The 24,628-nt window shown below is 36.8% G+C and overlaps 2 protein-coding genes across 2 annotated transcripts; both read right to left on the reverse strand.

The window, feature by feature from the left end:
• Window positions 1-6,207: 6,207 nt before the first annotated feature.
• LOC140136468 (UDP-glucuronosyltransferase 2C1-like) lies at window positions 6,208-11,257 on the reverse strand. Its single transcript, XM_072158191.1, has 4 exons — window positions 10,379-11,257; window positions 9,059-9,278; window positions 6,706-6,925; window positions 6,208-6,484 (listed from the first exon to the last, which is right to left on the reverse strand). Exons 1-4 carry the CDS (start codon window positions 11,255-11,257, stop codon window positions 6,208-6,210), a joined length of 1,596 nt encoding a protein of 531 aa, XP_072014292.1.
• Window positions 11,258-14,492: 3,235 nt separating this feature from the next.
• On the reverse strand, window positions 14,493-18,584 carry LOC140135453 (cytochrome P450 2U1-like). The gene is made up of 3 exons (XM_072156947.1): window positions 18,471-18,584; window positions 15,480-16,445; window positions 14,493-14,731 (listed from the first exon to the last, which is right to left on the reverse strand). The coding sequence occupies exons 1-3, from the start codon at window positions 18,487-18,489 to the stop codon at window positions 14,556-14,558; spliced, it is 1,161 nt and encodes a 386-aa protein (XP_072013048.1). The 5' UTR covers window positions 18,490-18,584; the 3' UTR covers window positions 14,493-14,555.
• Window positions 18,585-24,628: the final 6,044 nt, after the last annotated feature.

The raw sequence follows: 24,628 nt of genomic DNA on the forward strand, positions 1-24,628 counted from the left end.
CTGATTACTTAATGTAATACGAGGTATTGTCGGTCGAAGCAGCAACAAAAAATGTAGGTCACAGCATCTTGTGAATGGTAGTGAGCTTTAGCAAAAATTGCATTGCTCAATTCCTAGCGAGCGTGTAGAAGAATTCAAATATCACAGATCTATTTTTGTAGGTCCTGTGGTTCTTGAGTTATGTTGTAAAGAGGGCTGAAACAACAACACTTTTGTAAAACGTACATAACTCATTAACAACAATAAATTAAGCAGGTTTTCAAAGTATATGATTTGTAGAATGAACTTTTGCAAAACACCAAAGTGTTATTTTTCAATAATATATTGATTCAGATAATGAAAATCGATTTTTTTTGGCTGCTTCGACCAACAATACCTCGTATAGCCTTAACTGAATTAAATATTTATAGGTTGTTCAATAATATTAAGGGGGGTCGATCTTTTGTGCGTAATTATAGAGGGCCAGGGGATTCACTCTATCATTAAAAAATTATTTGAAGAAGTCAAAGAGCCCTAGGAATAAAAACTGTAGTGTAATTCACGCCAGATACAATTTCTTTATACGACAAAAATTAATTTTTGTAATCGATCAATAAACAAACGTTTTATATCAATTTTAAATTTAGCCTGAATCCGTAAATATGGTACCTCTCGCCCTTTTTTTAGGTCAAGGCTATTTTTACCATTATGCAGCGAACCATTGTTGAAGCTATTTCACATATATGTACAAAACATTCTAGAGAAAGAATGAGGCCATATAGTGTTGAAATATCTTTTGTTGATTTCGAATGATAATGTCATGAAGTCGTAAATTTTAAGGTCAAATTCCTAAAACCAAAACAAAACATTACGACGCAGATAATTCCCGACTTACGCAATTTCATCATCACATCAGTGTCTTTATTATTTGTTTGAAACCTTTCCCAAACGTTCGTGCTATTTATGCATCAAAACGGCTAATCAATCTTTACAAAACGCGTCTTTTTTTAGTAAACAAAAGGCTAAAGATGGCATTATGAGATTTATCTTTTATCATTACACTAATCCGCTCAACTGCCACGGTGGCCGAGTGGTAAAGCGCTAGACGCGTAATCGAAGGAAGTTTAGAATCGCTGGTTCGAGTCCCAACGAAGCCTGTGGAAACTTTGTTTTCTTCAAAATTCATGATCGCATTCCGAAATGAGTCACTTGTCGGTAAATCATGTCTCGTATCCTTAAGTACTTGCAATAGGAGTCCTGGAAGTTCAATGCACTACACCTTGAAACCGATGGAGAAGAGCCTTATCACATACAATTCAACAAATACAACAAGGCCAACTCCTATACCCAGCAAACACAAAAACGTTTTAAAAACGTTTTAAATAACTTAATAAGTTATATTTTGGCTTTTGGTTTAGGTAAAAACGTTTTAATAACGTTCAAATGTCGGGGTATATAAAGGTCATGATAACGTTTTAAAACGTTTTGTATGAAAACACACTACAACAATATTTTTAAATGTTTTCAAAAATGTTATTGTAAACTATTTTTGCAAACATTTTTGCCAAATATTGTGTCAATACTTAAATAACATTATGTTAAAATATTTGAACCCAGCAAACACAGAAATGTTCTTAAAATGTTTTTTTCAAAACCTTTTAATAACATTTAAATGTCGGGTTATATAAAGGTCATGAAAAGGGTTTTAAAACGTTATTGAAAATATTTTTGGCAAACATTTTTCGCAAAATATTTTTTCAACCCCAAAATAACATTCTGTTTAGAATGTTTTGTATCACGTTTTCAAGAATGTTTTTGGAATGTTATTAAAACGTTTTTATACCCTTTATATAACCCGACATTTAAACGTTTTCTGTAAAACATTTTTGTTTGCTGAGCAGTATATTATCAAAAAATGTTTTTTAAGGTTATAAAAACGTTTTATACTCTTAATATACCCTTTATATAACCCGACATTTAAACGTTTTCTGACACCCTTTTATAACCTTTTGATGTCGAAAACTATTGTGTTTGCTGGGTAGCTGCTTTAACATACCTTAGTCACATTTTTTTTATTTGTTAGCACCTTCTATACCCATTTAATATATGCACAATTAACTGGTCGTTTGTATTTATATCAATACTTTAAAGATTGAGATTTTTTTTGCCTATATGTATACAGAGGGAGTAGTACAACTAGTCTGAATGGGTGAAACGTTTCCTGTTCAACCTTTATTTCCTGTTCAGGCGTATGATGTCTTATTTCCGGGACATCGCTAATTTTTGGGACATAGAGTGTGTCAAACCTTTTAAGACGTTTCAACCCCGGGGTTTCAACTTTATAAATGTAGTTGTCTTCAAGACCTGTCAAACGTTTTAGGCGTATGAACCGTTCGGCCGTATCAGTTTTACTAGGGAACGTCAAATATTAAAAAGTCATAGTTTAATATTGTTAAGCATGGACAACTGAAGCAAGAATTCGTGAACGTTTGAGATCCAACGACGAAATTATTTTCTTACATCAGTGATCAGTGTGTGACTATGTAGAAAGTCGTTTTAATTATTGTTGGCGGTGATACGGTTAGTCTGAAAGTTTATAAAGTCTAGGATGTTAGGGATACTATCGTGAGTTTATTCTTCATGCATTGGGATTAGGAGAGATAAAAGTCATGCAAATTGCCTACGGATACTTGAAATTTAAGGACATTGAAAAGAAACGTGTGTAGTCCTATGTGTCTAGCATTTAGGGATCATATTAATACCCACAAAGTTTACGTAAGAATTAAGATATATTTGGGATGATTTATAGATGTAAAGGATCAATTACGAACTTTCGATCATGAAAATTAATCAAAGTCTTTAATCGCTATAAAAAAACCAAGTTGAGTTGGTGGGATCGCTGATCGGTAAATATTTAAAGGATCTTTTACGTTATTTTCATGCCAAAATCTGCTTTACGATTCATATTTGTGTATACTTTTGTACGGGTATAGTTGTACGGTATCATATACTTAAATGTAGGGACTCTTTATACGCTCTCTGGTATTAAAATGCTCGTAATAGAATATGTTTAGTGCGCTATTTGTTTTATTTATTCTTATTTTTGTACACTCAATTAACGACAAATTGCGAACAAGGTGTAGGGTGACTCGATACTTGAGCGAAATAGACCTTGGGCTGTTGCATCAAATATTCCTTACTCACGCGTGTACGTGAAATAATCACACGATTGTACACCGTTATAAATTCACAATGCTTTTTATTAGCTTTCTGAAGTTATATTCCGGTCTGAAACGATCAGACAATATTTTAAACATTAATAACATCATAAACCCAAATCGTGAAAAAAAATCACCCCGGTAGATTTTTGGCTATTTCTCCATTTACGATCCTGCCCAAAAGTGTCTGCTTTCGATATACCACGTCACAAATACTACACTGCACTGACTGCAGGTTTTAGTTAAAAGGGCATTTCGTGATCCACAGCATCATCCCCTAACCTTTCTCAAAAAAATTGAGATTTTTATATCACTGGAAACCTCTGGCTACATAATGTTTATGTACAAAATATTTCTTGCAGATTAATTCGTTTAGCAAAGTAATCGTGAAATTTGAATTTCGTTCTGGTATACCAGAACAAAATTGCAACACATTGTGTACACATAACCATGCATAACTCGTAAAGGCAAAATCGGAATCAACTGAAATTTTTTAGAATAAGCTTTTTTGTGGATATCTACTGAAAAATGTCATAAAAAGAGGATGCTAGGATCACGAAATACTCCTTAAAATTCGCCATATAACATAATATAAACTCACCTTACATGTACATTTTTTATTTTAAAATAATTTGATATTAATTCGCAATGTATAGTTTACTATATGATAGATGGTGGCAAGAACATTTATAAAAGACTGATTACTCACTGCAATCTTCACTCTTGTGTGTTTTGACTGTAAGTTTATGAATCAAATAAAAAAGATAGAAAGTAGCTTCAATTACGTTATGTGTCATTTTATTTATAACATAGAAGTTATTAAATTAATAAAGTAAGACAATTTATTTATCTATATTAAAGTGCATGTCAAATGGGTACATTGTTCAATACTATAGGCCTACATGCATAAATTATGCCCATATTATAGCTAGGCCCTAAAAACTTTATTTTGCATCGGATTTTTCCCGTTGAAAAGGCAAAACTGATGTTCATGATAGCAACTATTTCATCAATAGCATTTTGAGTCATTTTTATCCATAAAACGACACAGGATAGGATAGATAATTACTTTGACATCAATATGGTCCATATGATGAAGCATAGACTGTATGAAGATTTTGATTCTTAGATCTGTTATCAACATGATATCACGCTGTTCAGTGGTCAAGGACCCCGGGTCAAAGACACTGAAATGACATACTTTTCTTCTGCTGACCATATGATGCTGTATATTAACTATTATTGTTACATTTTAGGCCTATACCTAAAACTTTTAAAGTCATATTAATTCAAACATAACTTTCATATTGGTAATACTCACTCGTTTTCATTCGTTGAAACGGCAAAACATACTTACTTTTCCTTACACATCGAATTAAAATATTTTTAAAAAAATTCAACCACAAAAAGTTTTAACAAAAAGTCATTCCAATACCAATAAAAATGAATCTCTTGAGCATACAAACACGATCCCAGAAACAGGTACCAGCCCGATAGGCTGGCGAAAACATTAGATACCATGCAAAATGTCCGGCTCTCTGCATTCGTATCACCTAAGACAATAAATTGAAGGTTATATTTGTATTTTGGCAAGTCAAAAGATTTTTTGCAGACCAGAATTTTGAGAAAACCATGCGCGTATTTTTGGGGAGGCTTTGGGGGCGCCAGCCCCCCGGGGTAAAAGCAGGGGGTGGCCAAAATGAAGGGGCGGCGGAAGAAGAAGGGGGCAGCAAAAACAGGGGCGGCAAAAAGGAAAGGGCGGCAAAAAGAATTAGTAAATAAAAAAGGGCGGAAAAATTTGATAAAGCATAAAAGTTTTTGAAAATATGGTACTATATATCAAAATGTGCTGCTTTTAGGGCGCTAGCTCCTGAAACCCTGAAAAAGGGCGAAAAAGAAAAGACGGGAATGGAGAAAGAAAAGGGAAGAAAAAGTGAGGGCGGATAAAAAGAAAAAATAGGAGGAAAAATACAAATAGGTCAACATATCAATTTGTTAGCGCGCTTTTAGCAAAGTCATAGTTTACAACTATGAATTTTGAATTTACAACCGTATGCCAAAACAGGCGAAAATAGTAACATGAGCCTCATTTAAATGCATGATCATAACAAACATTGTTAGCCAAAGTGGAGTCAGGGTGACTCTAAAAACAGAGCCCAGCCACACTGCGACTCTATGTCTAAAATGACTCCATATTGGGAGTCATCTGACTCTTTACTCCAAATATGGAGGCATTTTCACGCAGTGGCTGGACTCTGCTTCTAAGGTAACCCAGACTCTATTTATATAGTCACCCCGGCGTCATTAGAGGGTCACTTCGACCATTCGACTCCACGTAGTAAAGTTTACTATTATTAGTTCTACCTCACCGTCAGGTTAAAATTCTGCTGTGGAATCCATCTCAAGACTAAGTAGCCTACAGTATGAAAATACCACATCACACTGTCCAAACACCAACACACACGATACACCGTGCGAATGACCAGCATACTGAACAGCAACAAACAGCAGCAGCAGCATAATGCAAAATGGCAGCTACCACGGCAATACACGTGTACCGCATCGATGACTCTGAAAGTAGAGTCAATTGGCTCCACGGGTAGAGTCAAACTCTGTAGTGAAAGTCAGGACTGACTCCTTTTGACAGTAAGTGCCAAATAACTACCACGTCGTGCACGACTCCGCAGGTAGAGTCAGTTGACTCCACGGGTAGAGTCAACTGACTCTCTTGTGACACTGACAGTCAGGCGAGTGCTAGCTTACTCCATTTTGAGAGTCACTTGAAGGCGAGTGGTCACTGGCGTATTGCATGTGTCAATGATTTCTCTGTCTTTGTCTATATTAAATGCTTTCCTTACCTTTTAATTGTTCAAATTGTACCTAGGGGCTGAAGGGTATTTGAGCCCCCTTCAAATTATTGGTGGGGGCTCAGCCCCGGTTCCTAAAGCCTATAATTTGGTTTGTAGCACACGGCCCTTGTGCGTTCATACACCTGATAATAAAGCCATTACTAATCAGACTTAGCTTTAAAACCAAATTTACATCGGCGACATATACTTTTAAACAAGAACTTAAGTAAAATAATGACACTGATTGCGCAAATAGTCAAGAAAGCCGCTACATCTAGGAGGTAATATTGAAAGAAATTGAGATCCAAGGCAGCTGATTTAAGATGTGATGTACCGTTGTGCCGTACTACATATTCCATCCAGTAAGCGACTCGTTCTGCTGGCATCAAAGGCTCGTCACGATAGATAGATGACAGACGGTCCATATTCTCCTGGAATCTGAAGAGACATAAATGTTCAAGGGAGATAATGTCTAACTGTTGTCGAGAGCTGGGAGGGAGTACATGGGAATTCAGGTTCGGTAGAGCATGTAGAATATTAGAGAAGTTCAAAGATAAGGCCATTAAGTTGTTTGTTTTATAATACACGCAAAAGTACAGTAGAAGTGGCCAACCAAAAATCAATTTGTTCATTTTACAGTCTCATTTGTTTCCACATACCGTTTATCACGTAAAACTGTCCTGATCGTGTTTTGTAAATCTGCAGTGGTTAGAGTTTGAAGATTGAGTTGAAGACCAATTCCATTTGAGACTACCCTAGCAGCAACATCCAGTTGATCAGAAAAGATTGGGATACAGACAATTGGTACAACATGGTAGAGAGCTTCAAAGACACTATTCAAACCACAGTGCGATATAAACAGTCTGGTTTGCTTGTGACCTGACGGTATGAAAAATATTAATGATCTTAAGGAAACACTTGCTAAATACTACAATAACGCAAAGATGCGCTTAATGGCCACTTGGGCTCATTTGCCTTGGGGTAAATATCATGTGCAAATAGAGAGCTACCTCCTCTGAAATCTCAACAAGAATAAAGGTTCCGTGCCCTTATTTGCAGGTGGGAATTTTCCGGGAGGGCACTTATAGGATGTGCCTAAAAGTCCACTAAATGTCAAGGGAACACATTATCGCCATTAGGCGAATCTTTACGGTGAGTTGGCTGCAACATAATATTCATCACGTGATTTGGAAATTGATAATGTACATTTAAAATAATCTTACTGTTACGAGTCGTAAATTACTCAGCCAAAAACACCTTTTCCCCAAATTCGCTTCAGAGTGGAAAACAAAATCCACTTTTTGTATTTAAGTTAACAAAATCTGAGTCTTTAATGGAAAGTATAATATGCTTGATAATGATTTTGCACATGGATACACTTTATGCTAGGTAAATAAAAACCATGTTTCTCGTCCCTCCCACTTCCCCTTTTTTGAAGATTTGGCATTTTGCTTTTTATTTTGCAATCTTTCTGTCATACCTTTTGTAAAGATACTAGAGAAGTTGCAACTTCTTCTTATAAGCCTTTACAATAGTATTAGAAGCATTTGTGAAGTGTTTTGTGATGGCCAGAGCGGTTGGCATCTCTAATCTTTACGCTATAAAATGATAAAAAGGATAAAAAAGCGTCTAAATAGGGCAATGTAGGGCATTTTTCAATAAAAAATAAAACATAAAACCCACTCTTCCTCCTATTTTTCCAAAACCTGGACGAGAAACATGTTTTATTTTTTACTTGCCTTATCTTGACTTTATAAATCATATACTTAGCCAACAGTCTTCTTATAGTTGATTACAAAGTTCTGTTCTGAAGACATATGTATAATCATGATTCAAATTTGTCCTGCGCAGATCACTGTTCAGCGTAGTCCGCTGAAGGCTTGAATTTATATGTCCTTTGTATAGATAATATAAAAGTCCTTGTACAGATGACAATTTCAAAAATGGTGCTGCTTTCACCAATCAATAACTTTCTTCAGGATATAGGCTTTTCCCGCAGAGTTCCACTTTATACATTGACAGATATGATGTTCCATTAACCAGACTTCAGCAAGTCGTCAGAAGAATACATTCCCCTTTTGGGAAGAGAAATGCACTTTTTGCACTCGAAATCGTTATATTGCTGGAATAATAGCACATTATTGACTATGCCAGTTGACTGGCTCACATGTACCTCTCTTTGAAGGCACATAAGCTATAAAACACATTAGAAAGCCTGCTACAACTTCGCCTCCTTAAGGGATGGGGTATGAACGTTTGGACAGTATTTATTGTGGGAAATTCGAGCACATCAGACATATCGAATTGCATTCTGAATACGAAGAATGTCATTCTGATATCAAATAATTTTGATTTTTTGAAATTCGCAATTTAATACACATTTTATGGCAAATCATTAAAATTGATATTTTGATATTTAACAGTACTTGAAGTAAACTTTATAAATCTGATGATTTATACTTAAAGTGTATGTAGGTGGGATTAAAAGCCGACGATCAATTGCAAATTTCTTATTTAAGTTATGGATTTTTTCCCAAAAACACCAAAAAAAAATTAGGTCTTTTGGGGAAAAATTCTTCAATATGAAAGGTCAAAATTTTCAATTGACCGTCGGCTTTTCCTCCCAGCTACATACACTTTAAGAATATATCATTAGATTTATATAATTTACTTCGAGTACTGTTATATATCAAAATTTGAAAAATATCAAATTTTTATAATTTGTCATAAAATTTGTATTATATTGTGATTTTCAAAAATGAAAATTATTTGATATCAGAAAGACATGCTTCGTATTCAGAATGCAATTCGATAAGTCTGAGGTGCTCTCATGTCCCACAAAAAATACTGTCGAAACGCAATAAACGCTCATTTTAGATCCCTTAATAAGATCTGTCACGAGAAATGCTTGCATCTACATTTTTACCAACGACACGTCACATGTAATAATGCCGATTGCACAAGATGCTAAGAGTTTTAATCAAAAACAATGCTATACGGTATTCGTCTTACCTAGAATATCATTTTGCGGCATCCATTGTACGAGGTGGACGTTATTGGACACGTTAGCAGGTGTTTGGCCTGATTTCTTCCAAATCACCTTCTGAGGTATTGATGCAAACGCATCAGCTATCGTCTCTGCCTCCTTGGTTTCCAACACATCCATGTAGGTACCAAGAGAGAAGACAACCACACCATGTGATCCTGATTCCTGCATGAATGCCTCCAGATCCTGAAATAAAGACAGGAATTGAACCCTTCTTTTAAGGTTGGTAACTATTTTCAACTGTTGCGATTTGGTCGTTCACAGCATTCTGCGAATGGTAGTCAGCTTTGACATAAAATTGGATCGATTGAGCCCATAATTTTTATTGGTCGAGCTTAAATTACGTCTCGTCCAATATTTTGAAACTCATAGCGAGACTAATAAAATATTGGGCGTAAAGCATCCAATTTTATCATTATTATGTTTTGGATCCAATATTTTAACACTCTTGGACTCATCAAGACATAATAATGGCAAAGATTGCACTGATCATTTCATACCTAGCGTGAAGGAGGATTCTTTTTTTCTTTTATAGGGCCTGTGGTTCTTGAGTTATGTTGTAAAGAGGGCTGAAACCACATTACCTTGGTAAAACGTACATAACTCATTAACAACAATAAATCAAGCAAGTTTTCAAAGTATATGATTTGAAGACTGAATTTCTGCAAAACATCAAGTTGTTCCTTTTTCAATAATATAATGTAGTTTGGGCTAAGAAGCAACTTGCTCGAGAAGTCTATAGCTTCACATTCGAGTCTAGAGACAATTGCATTGAGACAAATGTAGTCGGATTTGCTGAAGCATGGCACCGTGTAAAGCAATGGAAGTTCAGAAGTAAACACAGCCGATCACGTATGCGACCGCATCAAAAATGTTGTTAAAAATGCACTTCAACAAACTTTTAGACAGTTCGAAATAGGCAAACTTTGCTCAAAAGATACAGTTGACTCATCGAAATAACTTTCATCCAAATTTCAATATTAACAGAATAACATCTGTTGCAAAAAAATGTTAACACTGTCCGACCGAAAAACGATAGCAACGTACTAGTACTCTGGTAAAATATCGTGTGCAAATTCGAAGCTAGAGTTCTCGAGTAAGAAGCAACGTACATACAAAGAGTTGGCTAGCCCATCCATGATGATAGCAGAGAACCAAATAATTATAAAACATATCATTTTCAATACAGTGGTCAATATTGTTTTGCTTTCTTGTTGTTTTCTAGCTTGAGATAAAGGAAAGATAGGGGATTTGCTTTTTGATGTACATAGTTTTGCCAAACTTACCTTGTTCAAAGATTTTGATGGTTTCACTGTTAATCCACCAACTAGTACAGCATTAGACACCAGTGGTCTTGGATAATCCAACGCAAAATGAGATTTAATAAACCAAATCTCTGCCTTTCCTAATGAGTTATAAGTTGATATTTCAGGCATTATACCGTATTTTTCCTTCAATATGTCACAGTTTCTAGTCACAAAAGAAAGCGTCATGAATACAGAAAATAATGCATTGTTCAGGCGCTGCGCAAACTTCATGTGATGACTGTAACCAGTAGTCACTACTGGAATATAACTTGGATTAATCGGACTGCGATGTGGAGCAGCCTGACAAATTGACGTCAATGTGGTATACTTAAGCTGTAAACTTTGTGCAATAAGTATAGGACATCCAGATATGTGAATATCAGCAAACATGAGATCAAACTTCCTTCCACGTAAACTATCCATAACGGTTGCATTGGACAAGATATACTCGCAAACGGCGTCAAAAATAGTGGATATTTTGAATCTTTTGAAGAGCTCTCCCATCTTGTCCCCCTTCATCCCTGATGTTACCATTGTATCTAAGTGCCTTGGTATTTCTGCGATTTCTTTCATAACAGTCGGTGATGTGAATGTATTGATGACAGTCACGTTGGTATTCTTAGTAACCTCTTCATGGCTGTTTTCTGGCAACACAGGTGGTATAAGTAAGCTTACATTGTGTCCTCTGTCTGTCAGTGCTTGAAGAACAGCTTCAGTTGCCAACAAATGACTTCCTTTTGCAAGCATCAGAACAGCCAAGTAATTGTCAGCTTTAACTGTCCCCACGTCAAAATGAATCAGAAGACTTAACGATGTTGCTGTGAAGAAAAAGGCACCATATCCAGTAAGGTACTGCATTATGAACCATAAAGCATTCACGCTAATGCCAGAGAGAAGATATTCTTGAGAGGGCACTCTATTCACGTGGTTTCTTTTTCGAATTTTGGTTGTTTGCAAATGATTGATTACGTAACTGTTATGAATAATTTATTAGTTTTTCAATGCAATCGCCTCGACCCATTAGTACGTATTATCTGTGTTATCAAAGCATTTGGAATAACAATCCGGTGAGTTCAATGAACTACGCCCTAATACCGATGGAGTTTCAATGGCGTCTTCTCTCCATACACAGATGAACAAATACAATAGAAGAAGGTCAGCACATATGACCTGCTTTAATGACATGTTATATGAGTTGTACAAAAAGCTCAATATCGAAAAGATAAGTATTCATTTGTGCATTATGGTCTGCACATTGAACATGCAAAAAATAAGTCAATATAATATAAACAAGAAGTGGGATTTTGACATACTATAAAAACATGAAATAAAACGACTAATAAATTCTGCCATCATGGCGTCAGGTCAATGGTTCATTATATCGCGTATGTTTCTTTTAATTCATTAATATTCGAGACCAATTTTGCTACCCATTTATATGTACACAGGCGGATCTGGGTTTTTTTTTGTATTTTTGTTTCTTTTTAAATAACAGATTTTGGTTTTCCAGTGCACGGGGCCGCCAGGGTGATATTAATTTAATGCTTTTAAAAGGTATTTCTAGTATAATGGCTCTCCATACACAAATGAACAAACACAATAGAGGGGTCATTCTGCCATGCTTCAGGAGAAGTGTCACCCCTCTGCTAATGCTTTTAAAGTTCACCAATAAAAACGAGTAGTGCTTGATGCGGAACAGCGCGTCAACTAAATAGAAATACCTTTTAAAAGCATTAACATGGATCAATAAATCAGGATGTGACACTTGCTCATTTGCATGTGTCCCTATTCTTATGTAAACAGCGTATTGTTATTAAAAAACATTGTGACCTTGCTTGGGGCGTTAATATTTCGGACAGGCAGAGCTTGACCACAGAGCATACCTTGAGAGGACACTTGGCTCATTTGCATGGCAGTCGGACTCTCCATTGTATTTGTTCATTTGTGTATGGAGAGCAATGGCGACCCTTCATTGTATTTGTTCATTTGTGTATGGAGAGCCATTCTTGGAGCCCATGGGACTCAGGCTAGGTCCTCGGGTAGAGTCAGACGCTGTATATACTAGAAACGCATATTCTTAATTCCGCGTTTATTCAATGTTAGCATTAAATTTGTATTGCCCGGCAGCGCGCGCAATGGAAAAACCTGAATTTGTTACATAAAAAGAAATGAAAATTTAAAAAGTCGGGTTCCACCTGAGTACATATTAAATGGGTGTAGAAATTGTTCTGAAAATATTAATTAATTTAGACAAACATACGGGATATAATGAACCTTTGACATGACGCCATGATGACATGATTTTATTAGTCGTTTTATATCACCTATACCGTGTGTCATAATACCAATATTTTGTAATTTTATATAAGAACTAATATTTTGCATCATAAATGCGCAGTCCATATGTACAAACGAATACTAATCTTCAAGATATTAAGCTTTAGAAGACTTCAAAATAACATGTCACTAAGCAGGTCATAGGTGCTGGCCTTGTCCTATTGTACTTGTTCATTTGTGTATGGAGAGCTCACTGACCTGTATAGAGGTCAATGGGAGCTAGAGCTTCTTTACGGGGCACTATCGGTTTCAGGGCGTAGTTCATTGAACTCAACGGGCTGTTATTTGAAGTGCTTTTATGTTATTGCAAAACGGATCGTGGCGAAAGCTAATAAATAATTCATACCAGGGTTTAATTGATCTGGGATGCGGACATTTCATTATTCGCAAACCACCGGGATTCGATATAGGTTTGCGTTGTAAAATGAAAATGTGAATAAGAGTGTCATCCCCCTGGCTTGACTCTGGAGTATGATGACGTCTCGTATCTTTCAATAATAATCTATGTTGGGTTAAATGAGTTGAATAATCAACTTTTTGTAGTGTATATCATGTCCTTATAAAATAAATGTATTTTCCCTATTTATTGCATTATAATCTCTGAAGTTTACGTGACTTTATACCATCTAGAAAGTGCAAAGCTGTAGTGAAAGCTAATCCGTGGAACACCCTGACTGCGTGAGAGAATTCTGGTTAAATATTATTGAATTACTACAGATTGGGTGGTTGCAAACACGGTCTATCTGCATTGAAAACATATTTTAATTAATACAAGTTGATAATCGAGTTTTAAGTTTCAATAAGTTTTAATATTTAAATATTCAAATGATTATCATACGTTTAATGCGTACAATTGAAATTTAAATGACTCTTAGCTCTTTAAAAATGGCTCCTGGTTCACTAGATAATCTCAGGACCGGGAGCTGCTTTTTCCAAATGTGTGGCTCCTGGTCCAAATCTGCTTAATTTGAGGCTTGATTCTGCGGACGATGATGATGTATACTTCCTAAGCTGATAGGTCTTTGATCTATATACCATGTATACAGAGGATTTCTGGAAAATAATGCTGCATACAGTAAATATCAAGTTTATGCCAACCACAGGAAATATTTGACATAACATACAAAATGAATACTGGTATACACATACTCTCTTATATGATATGCTTCTGCTATCGTTTGTAGATATCACATACAAGCTATCTACAGTAGATATCTGGTATATGATATCTACAGAGGATAGCTGGTATTATGTTATCTACCGAGGATACATTATACATGTATTATAATTAAAGACCGAATTAAAAAGACTAATTTGCGTCTGACGTCATGACAAAGGCGCGCCGTGATTGGTTGCTGACCTGCGCAGTATGGCATTTTTGGTCTGATTGACAGGACGTCATACGCAAACTAGTCTTTTAAATTCGGTCTTCAATTATATGCTATATGCAGAAAATAATCATGATAATTGGTATCTACAATGGCTATCTAGTATGCTATATACAGAAGGTAGCTGGTATATGCTTCCCACAGAAGTTATCTGGAAAATGCTATCCACAGGCTGTATCAAAATGATTGATACGTGCCAGTGTTGAGGTCAACAAACCTGCTTTCTCCAATGCAACATTAGATACACTTTATGAGTATTATGAGCTTCATGACCTTTTGTATCATTATTCTATAAATTTAAAATGATCTTATTTTTCATTTTGATATGTTAGTCTTGTTCATAATCACTGGAACGAACTTAAAATGGGTACTAATCATTTTGATACTGCCTGTACGGGAGATAGCTGGTAGACTCTAAGCAGCTGGTAGCCTTATCGTAGTACTGCCGTTACTTTATATTCTTGAGGAGTAAGAGTCGTGCCCATTTCTGGTTCCAGGCTTGGTTGAGCTCCTTCTGGTAGACGAAATGAGAATTTGTGAAGAAGGTGGGTAAAGATGAGAAAGAGTTCCATCAAAGCCAACTGCTCACCCAAACATTTACGTTTTCCTGAAAACAAACAAAGAATTATAACAAAATTAATAAGTACATCAATAATTAAAATATCACAAGAGATACTGAATTTATACGAATCAATAATTTCCTATCCCTTTTAAGATGATCCCTGAAAGAAAGGATCCCTCCCAGAGAGTGGTGCATGGAGTTGTAGTAGGTATTACAGACGGATTTGATTGGTTCCCCTACCTCTGATCTCCAACGGGTGTAGACCAATAGTAACTCTCAATATGTAATTCTATATAAAATGTTTTCATACATAGAGAGAATGATTTCAATCTATTCAACCAGATTAATCCACAAACCTTGGAGTCAGTACCACTGACCTTCAGCTGGGTTGTAATGTTAAACACCTTGAGTCCCGATGACGTCACTCTGTGACGTCATTTGGCGAGGTAGAGTTCGGATGGTTCTGTCCCAGGCGTGTGAGATGTTGTTTCTGAGTCCCCGACCGCGAAGCACTGTGGTACGAACGGGGAGTGTGCGAACAGAACAACCTCCCTCAATCGTGGTTGAGGACTCTCACTCGCCTGGGACAGAACAATCAGAACTCTACCTGCCTGTGACGTCATCGGGACTCAAGGTGTTTAACATCACAACCCAACTGAAGGTCAGTGGTATTGACCGCAACGTTGGTTGCTCCAAGGTATGTGGATTAATCTGGTTGAATAGATTGAAATCATTCTCTCATTGCATGATTCCCAGATGATTGAGAGTATTCACAAAATGTTTTCATACATACCAATTGCAAAAGGTATCAACTCTTCCCTGCGATTCAATTTTCCATCAGAATCCAGAAATCTCTCTGGTTTGAAGGACTCCGCTTCCTTCCAGATTCTCTCGTCATGATGAACAGCCCACAGATTCGGCATAACCATCGTGCCTTGTTCTATATCATATCCATAGAGCTTTGTATCAAAGGTAGCTGCTCTTGGCACTCCAAGAGGAACGATACTTCCAATGCGTTGCATTTCAAGTAGTGTTGCTTCAGTATACGGCAATCGAGGTCTGTCTTTCAAAGTAGGCATTCTATTGCGCCCAACCTCCGCATCCAATTCGGCATGGATCTTTTCTTGGATGTCAGGCTGTAGTACCATGTAAAACAAACCCCATTTTAGTGTTGTGGATGACGTCTCCGTTCCAGCAGCGAAAAGATCTGCAATAGTCGATATCAAATCATCTTCGTCAAACCATTCAGCAATATCAGGATTTTCTTGATGGATCTTTTCCTGATTATCCAAGTACATGTCGATAAAAGTGCGCGGGTCTCCAGGAGTATAATTATCGCGAGCTATTTTAATCATTTCTTTATAAAACGTGATAATGTGCATGATGAGTTTCTTGACATTTTGAAATCCTGAGAATGGCAAGTATTGCATCCAGGGGACAAAGTTGGCAAGACCTGTAAATGAGGACTGAATAAAGATTTGTTTCAGAAAATTGAGAATGCGCATTAGTTTTGGATCGTCATAATCAAAGCCATCTCCGAAAACAAGACAGCACACGACATTGCAAGTCACCATATCCAAAAGACGAAATGGCGAGAACTCTTTTCCCTCATGTTTAGATATAACATTGCATAGACGTTGGATTTCCTCAACGACTTGTTCTTCCAGTCTGGACTTTCCCATTCCAAGATCACGTAAAGCAGATAAGGAGAATCGTCGTCGTACTCGTTGTGCCAGATGACTATGTGCGCGTATCAAACCTGGATCAAGAAAAGGTAAGAATCAAACTAAATGTCTGAATGAATAAACATGTATTAATTTATTTAATAAAATAAAACAACCAAAACACCTCTTCCGTACGTTGTATTTATAGGTCTCGGATCATTGGACTGTTTGGGTACACATGATACATGTTATTTTGACTAGCACTGTAAGTTATGATAAGAATTACGACGTACATCAAAATCAACTTTTTGATAGATCCACTAATAATATGTTAGTTTTCAATTTGTTTGTAGGTAACTGGAAATCTGTTTTAAATCTATAGTATCATAATTATGTTTCTGGGCATGATTAAAATGCCACTTAAAGATGATCCTTACTTAATTCTTAAATAACATCATTTTGTACATGATGATTGTCATTTTTTAAATAAAAGTGAACAATAGTGACACAGGTCAAGAACTTATATAGGCATAAAGGCATTATAAAAGACAACCACATTGGCCAATCAGTGGTTCACAGCAGCTTAGGAACAACAAGAGTGAAGGGGTACAATAAAGCATCAGACAGATGCTTATGCACTCTTCCCTTGAACGATGGTGCGCCGTTGTCAGATATGTCCCCGACTACTCCATCTTATAGGCTATTCCATACGTGAACTGCAGTGTGAATGAAGGTCCTGCCAGTAGATATGGTTCTAGAATCTGGTACTGTGAGAGCATGGCGAGGCATGGACAAGCTGGAGCGTGTAGCTCTTCTGAATATAAATGGCTTTGATAGCAGTGCCTTCAGATCTGGTGGGCACAAACTGGTGTGCATTCTGTAGAGGACTATTGCTGCAGCCACTTGACGTCTTTGATGGAAAGATGTGATGTTCAGCTCTGTATTTGCTTCCTTTTCGCTCACGCCTATACCTTCCTCTGGATCGAGTCTAGTAATCCTAGAGTGGTGACTCTGGCACTCATCCAAGACAGTGAGGCGTATTCCATCACACTGCGTACTTAAGCCTTGTAAACGGTTGCTCTGCCTCTGCCATCAAGTTTATTTGCAACTCTCCTCAGAGCGCCCAGCTTCTGTCCTGCTCTGGATGCGATGTTAGAAATGTGCTTTGTCCAGGTCAGCTTGCTGTCGACTGTAACTCCCAGGTTCTCCAGCTCCTCCTTCTCAGCCAGTTTGGTGGTGCCAAACTGAAGATCTGGCTTGGTTTTTATCATTTATCTATATGCAGATTAAAGTCATAATGTTTGATTTGCTCCACAGCGACGCCCTCAATTTTCTACTTTTTGTATGATTGATTGTATGATGTGTAATATTGAATCATTAAATCAGTGACGTATAAACTGTGTGCATATCGCTATTCGTCTTACGTCTTGTTTGTTCGTCCTAACTGTGTGAAGCTACGCCAATATTCATGATAATAATACGACCGGCGAGCTAATACACGCATTGTAGGGGCTGGAATGAAATCGCAATTTTCTTCGTTTTACCTCGTTTGGCTCGAAACTAAAAGGGGATAATGTGATTAGTGAAAACTAACATAGGAATCTATTCTTTATGCAAATCACACATGTTGGCTTTAAACAATAAACATATGCATAAGGTTTTGAATTAAATCAAATACTGGAACTTACATTTTTTTCAACTTGCTACGTTGCGTCTGAAACCATCAGACTTCATCAGGCAACTGACCCGCTGGGCTGGTCATGTGACACTTTGAGACGGATAGGGATCGTCTTGATGGCCCGGTCCCATGCGTGAGATAGGTTGTGTCTCAGTCCCCCTTTCTTATTAAAGTGTCAAAGTGTCACATGACCAGCCCAGCGGGTCAGTTGCCTGATAAAGTCTGATGGTTTGAGACACAAAGTAGCAAGTTGCAAAAAATGTAAGTTCCAGTATTTGATTTAATTCAAAACCTTGTGATTCTAACGACTGGATGACTGAGAATATTCACTATTTTAATAAACATTATATTTTTCGTATAAAGGTTTTCATAAGTATATATAAATAGGCATTACCATGATTAATGTTAGAAATAAAAATCAAGACACGAAACCAGCACCTACCTCTATTAGGATTCATCATTTCAAAAATAAGAAGTCTGGGTCTGTCGTCGAATTCCTCGCCTTGTCTTAGAAACGCCTGACGTACTGACTCAAAATCGTTGAGAACAACCACAGGAAAAGTCTAAACTTGGTAGGTCCCCTAATATGGGCCACCTTAAATGGGGCCCTGGAGGAAACTTCTTGGACTGTTTCCGATTACTGCTGATGGTAACGAACAGTAACGTGAAAGCCACTAGAGCGAGAAGAACTGTTGTTGAGTCCTGAGTATAAAGATCCCGTAAGAGTTGATACATATTCGTTACCCGATTCGTCATCTTAGTGAAGTATCCCCGGTGAAGCAATCTTTGGAGTTCGAAGTAATTAACTGTTACTTGTAACTTGCCTGATGGCGTTTGCTCGATGTATATAAGGCACTACATGTATAATATCGCCTTAGCATGTCACCAAAGCCCAGCATAGCATGCAGCATCGGCAGCCATGTTCCTATTATAAACATAACGTGTTCCTATATAAACATACCTTCACACGACTGTTTTGATAAGTGCATTATTCATGTGCATAGAGTATGTATTTCTTTAATTCACGGTTGCTCTTTTAACAACGCAAACTTGTGACGAATTTTGGTGGCTTGCGATCAAAGAAATGTCTGCGGTATCGACTGATTACTTAACTGAATTAAATATTTATAGGTTGTTCAATAATATTCAGTCCAAGAGAGTGCCAAATATGGATCAGGAGTATTACATATAATAATACCCTGCTATGACAATAGCTGCACTAGGTTAATCGTATAATCTCCTTATGTGGTTAGCATGGCTGGGCCAGGAAATCCACAAGGTCAGCCAATGTATGTACATGTATTCGGTACATGTGCCATATCTTTACAATGGGTGATAAATTTCTGGTTTGTTTTATTTCAAAACGCAACAGTCGATATTCTAAAGCTTGGTCCAAATCCAAGAGAAGAACCAACTCTAGTAATTTATGTGGTTTCAAATTATATCGGCCGTTGCCTTTTTCATAGAAATGGTGTTTGTTGATGTGCATAGTTTCCCATTAGATCATAACATGCTGTTGTACATCCAAGGTCAAAGGTCTTTTAATCCATATTTGGCGTTGTTCTGGGACTGATATTAAGTACTTGCAAGAGGAGCATACTGCAGTTACTGTCCGTTTTCCTATACACAATACACAGTGCTCTTTCCCATTGACGCGTGACCTCCACAAATAGCCCTACGTTAAAAGTATGGGGATATGACTAGTTAACGTCGCTGTGTGAAAAATAACCGGCCAATATTAAAAGTACTCTTCTAAAGTTCTAGAAAATATAGTTTTTAACATGTCCTAAATTTTAGCTAATTTAGATGTTTGGAAATATTCGTACTTTGGTGTTTTAGTTAATGTTATAGGTAATAGTACATTGCCTAGTTAACGTCGCTGTGTGAAAAATAACCGGCCAATATTAAAAGTACTCTTCTAAAATTCTAGACAATATAGTTTTGTAACATGTCCTAAATTTTTAGCTAATTTAGGTGTTTGGAGAGGGTCGTACTTTTGTGTTTTAGGAAGGACATGTAAACGACAGATAACACCAAAAATATGAAGAAATTATTTCCAAACTGTGTTAAGTCAACAATCATTATGTTGCTCATTTTCAAGAATGCTGGTTTACAAAAAGCACGCCATTGTCTCATTTCGTGAACAAAGGTACACATACCATTGTTTCCTTTCGTTTCCTTTATAATCGGTTACCCAACTGAAGCTATGAATACCAGCTTTATTGCGATATCGCACATGAAAACAGACACTTGTGCACAACCAGAGAAGATCCGATTTAATCAGTTGAGCTGTTTCAATGAGTGTTATCTTGGTTTAATAGCTTTTAATGGGGTTAAGTCCTGCAAAGGTCGAGATGAATTCTACTGTAGACATGACTGCATCATGGTCCTGGAAGTTCAATGCACTACACCTTGAAACCGATGGAGAAGAGCCTTATCACATACAATTGAACAAATACAACAAGGCCAACTCCTATAGCTGCTTTAAAATCAATAATTTTATATCAATATTAAATTAGCCTAAGAATACCACGCTCTATTTGAGCCATAAGTAGTGACTTTCGTTATTTAAGGTGTTTAGCTTTTAATGCTTACATTGAATGAATACGGAAGTCGTTTCTAGTACATCGAGGCATAGACCCCGGGGTCTATGATCGAGGCGTGGGACTCAAGAGCCTGAGAGCTCCTGAGCAGGCTAACCCGAGTCCCATGGCCTCCATGAATCGCTCGCAGTACATGCAGTACAAATGAACAAACTCAATGCAATGCAAATGAGGAAGTGTCAGACCCTTGCTTAATAGATCCTGAAAAGAAAAACTGACCCGTGTCACGTATTACCATGGATAAAGGAATCAGGATGTGGCAATAGCTAATTATAATAATAAGTCTTTATTTTCCACATCATCTACATTAACAACAACATTAAACAACAAGCAAGAATATATAAAAAACACGAAAAGACAAAAAAAAAAAAAAAAGACGAGTAAAATGACATGGAGGAGATGATCAAAAGGCCATGAAGGCCAGAAGTGATCATCCCCTAAGACATAATATAAACAAACATGATTTAAATAATGTTTATGTCACCACAATGAATATAACATCATTGAAATGACATAAGCATTAATGTCATTAGCATGTGTTGATATTCTTATGTAAATACTAAATAGCGTATTGTTATTAAAATGACGTCGTGACCTTGCTAGAGGGCGCTAATGATGTCTGCAGACACACCGTGACTCGAATTCTACATTGGGCTAAATGCGCAATTAAATAGCTGTTAGTGACTGCCTTTCCATAGTATACCATTTCGTCTTTCGCAATTTAATACACATTTTATGGCAAATCATTAAAAATTGATATTTTTGATATTTAACAGTACTTGAAGTAAACTTTATAAATATGATTATTTATATTTAAAGTGTATGTAGGTGGATGAAAAGCCGACGATCAATTGAAAATTTTGACCTTTCGTATTGAAGATATGGATTTTTTTCCAAAAACACCAAAAAAATTTAGGTCTTTTTGGGAAAAAAATCCATATCTTCAATATGAAAGGTCAAAATTTTCAATTGACCGTCGGCATTTCGTCTATGGTTATACAATAAATGTAACTCCCGTAAATAAATTCATCAGGTTTGCAGAAATTCAGAATATAATGTTCATTTTTCAAAACCAATTAGATATTTTTTTTCACTGACCTGACAGTTTAGAGTGTCTTGGGCGACATTCTTCTTCAGAGTGAGCTATGTTCACACAGCTTCTCCGACGAATGTCGGCTTGTAGAGGGCGCACTATTCGCGGAGATGATTGGGTCATAGATGTGAATTAGAAAATGCCCCCCCCCCCCCATCTCAGTTCATGACTTGCGGGGTTACATCAACGACCCAATCATCTCCGCGAGTAGTGCGCCCTCTACAGGCCGAAATTCGTCGGAGAAGTTGTGTGGGCATAGATCACTCTGAAGAAGAATGTCGCCCAAGACACTCGGAACTGTAAGGTCAGTGAAAAAAGCTTCTAATTGGTTTTGAAAAAATGAACTTTATATTCTGAATAAATGTAACTGTTCCATTTATTGTGTGTAAACTTCAAGTTTGTACGTGAATTTTTAGCATCTAAAAGCTCGGAGCTCGGATGAAATCTAGCTATATCTAGTAATATCAAATTCTGCTGCATCACCCCGTTTGGATGACAGAATTCTATTTAAAAAATTGAATTTTAACAGAGAATGTGCAGTAAACGCGATTTATCAGCACTTACAAGAAATGTTAGCTAACCAAGATAAACAATCGAGTATGCACATATACTAATGTAATCCAGCCGTCAATCTTAAAATTCTGCAGTTTGGCCCACGTGCTTTTCAACCCCAGACACGCTACTGTCACCTCAGTGTGACCTCAGTCAAACGTTTTTGGTTCATTTTTGCTTTACTCTAAACACAGTAGTCACTATTGTGTGATACTTATAAAATCGATAATTCATGCCGGGAGCCAAATACCATTATAAATATCTGATCAGTGAAGATTGATATTTTTTACAGGACAATGTGGGACATGAATGCGAACAGGCGAACAGACAAATGCGGCGCCATAATGCAAGGTCATGTATATCACACTGCTTTGTGGCTTCAAATACTCACTCAGTGTATTTGATATCTGAAACCGGTCATGCATTCCCTTCATATTATTAAAAGTAAGTCCTAATTTCGACATTACCACAGCAAAAACAACATTCCCTTATCAAATTAGAAGATTTTCTTAGAAAAATACCATCACTGCTGCCTGATGGGATCATAGTAGTTGCCCCCATTTCTGCCCGTCGTCAGCGCGATTGAGGGCGTTTTTACTTTCTTCAACAGGTACGATTCGCTAAACTTTTTTTACGACAACTCTATGTGGTGACCTCAATCACATGAGCCGAGTAAGAGTTGATGTGAATTATTCATAACCCATCGATACCTTGCCTCACTTTGTTGAGAGCAAGCCAACAAAATTCGCCATAGGTTTGCGTGGCTAATACAAAAACCGTGAATTTAGTGTCACCACCCTGGTTTTACCATGGTTTTACCATGGAGGTATATAAATAAATGGAGGATGATCCAGCCAAGCCTCTTTTGTACTACGTTGGTTATGACCAATTATTGTTGAATAGGCAATTTCAGGTTTATATTGATTATGCTAAGCTGATTACATTGTGAAGTCTGTTTCACTGGCCATTGATTTCAATGGGGTAAAATGAAGTTTATACTTATTGGAAATTAAGTGCTCATGTTTCATAAAAGTTTGATATCAAAATCTCATTTTCGCCAAAAATTGAGTGCTTAAATTGCATCAAGAAATCAGTCTTTTGAAAAAGAAACACCTTATCTGTTGTCATCTTGTGACTCCCTACATTTTGGTCATGAAAAATTGAATTAGGCCTATGACTCTTTTTTTCCAAAAGTTATGACCCCCCGTATATTTGGAACCCCTCCTCCAAAGAAAATGATAGCCTCCTAATAATATTAATAATCATTTAGGCCTAAATACTGCTAATTATTTATTATACAATGAGAAGTTTAATGATGATGATTTAGGCGGCCTATACGATTTCATGACAATACAGAATTAAAAGTTTAAAAAAATAACATGACATATCCGTCATGGCACTCAATCAATTTGACCCGAAGCTTCAACCAAAATCACGATTATCATACACTAAACTATGAGAAACTGTTTAAACAAAGTATATAGGGCCTATACATTCCATATATCAATTTCTCTCTAGAAAAGATTGTCTGATCATCACTTTTGCTTGAATTCCGAAGTACTTCCGGTAAATTTTTCTCGCTCGTAACTCAAATGGCCCAAATTGGCCCAACATAATTGTTTCACAATCGGAAGGTAAAAACGTTTTGCTTTCATTTGCACTATATTTGAACTCCCTCAGACCCCCTTAAAAGCTTGATATATGAACATGAAAACTAAGTATATTTGTCAAGTTACGGCACAACTAGTGTAGAAAACAGTTTCATAACTTGAGAACAGAACATCCGAATTTCTTCGGGTTTTCGCACGATCATACATTGAAACTATAAGCTATCAAAACTGGTGACTTTGAACTAGCTGATTGACAAGCTGACGTCATTATACAGTCTCTTTTACAAGGCTTCCGGTACGGGTCATTGTAGGGTCAATTCCTATGAGGAAATTTTGGGAGTGATAATCAATGAACCATGGTAGAGGCTCATAACCATCGTGGATATCAATAGCTTGGCTGAAGTGGCTGGTCAATTCAAGTTTGGTGACTCATTGAATAGAGGTAACGGGATAATCTCCACTTAGGAGATTAGAATTCTGGCGATCATTCTCCATTTATTTATATACCTCCATGGTTTTACGTACTATCTATTCCGGCTCCAGTCAGTCTAAACGCAGGACAACCGATCTTTTGTTCTGCTTAGTCGCGCTAAAAGTCGATCGATACATGTTAAAATCAATACAATTCCGAGATACACCTTTTTGCTATGAAATTTATTTTCTCGGTCAAATATAAAGCAAAATTTTTTTTTTCTTCAGTAATGTCAAATAAAAACATAGTGCTTGGATGAACATTTTTTTA

Source organism: Amphiura filiformis, chromosome 16 (genome assembly GCF_039555335.1).
Source record: "Amphiura filiformis chromosome 16, Afil_fr2py, whole genome shotgun sequence".
In the NCBI taxonomy this organism is placed as follows: Eukaryota; Metazoa; Echinodermata; class Ophiuroidea; order Amphilepidida; family Amphiuridae; genus Amphiura; species Amphiura filiformis.

What these genes read in the sequence shown, in the direction of transcription:
- LOC140136468 (XM_072158191.1), bottom strand. Translation starts at nt 11,257, where the DNA reads ATGCAGTACCTTACTGGATATGGTGCCTTTTTCTTCACAGCAACATCG. An exon ending in GCCGCAAAATGATATTCTAG is followed by an intron (nt 6,926 to 9,058) that starts GTAAGACGAATA and finishes TCATACCGTCAG; the next exon opens with GTCACAAGCAAACCAGACTG. An exon ending in ACAGTTTTACGTGATAAACG is followed by an intron (nt 6,485 to 6,705) that starts GTATGTGGAAAC and finishes ATGTCTCTTCAG; the next exon opens with ATTCCAGGAGAATATGGACC.
- LOC140135453 (XM_072156947.1), bottom strand. An exon ending in GTTGATACCTTTTGCAATTG is followed by an intron (nt 14,732 to 15,479) that starts GTATGTATGAAA and finishes GTTTGTTTTCAG; the next exon opens with GAAAACGTAAATGTTTGGGT.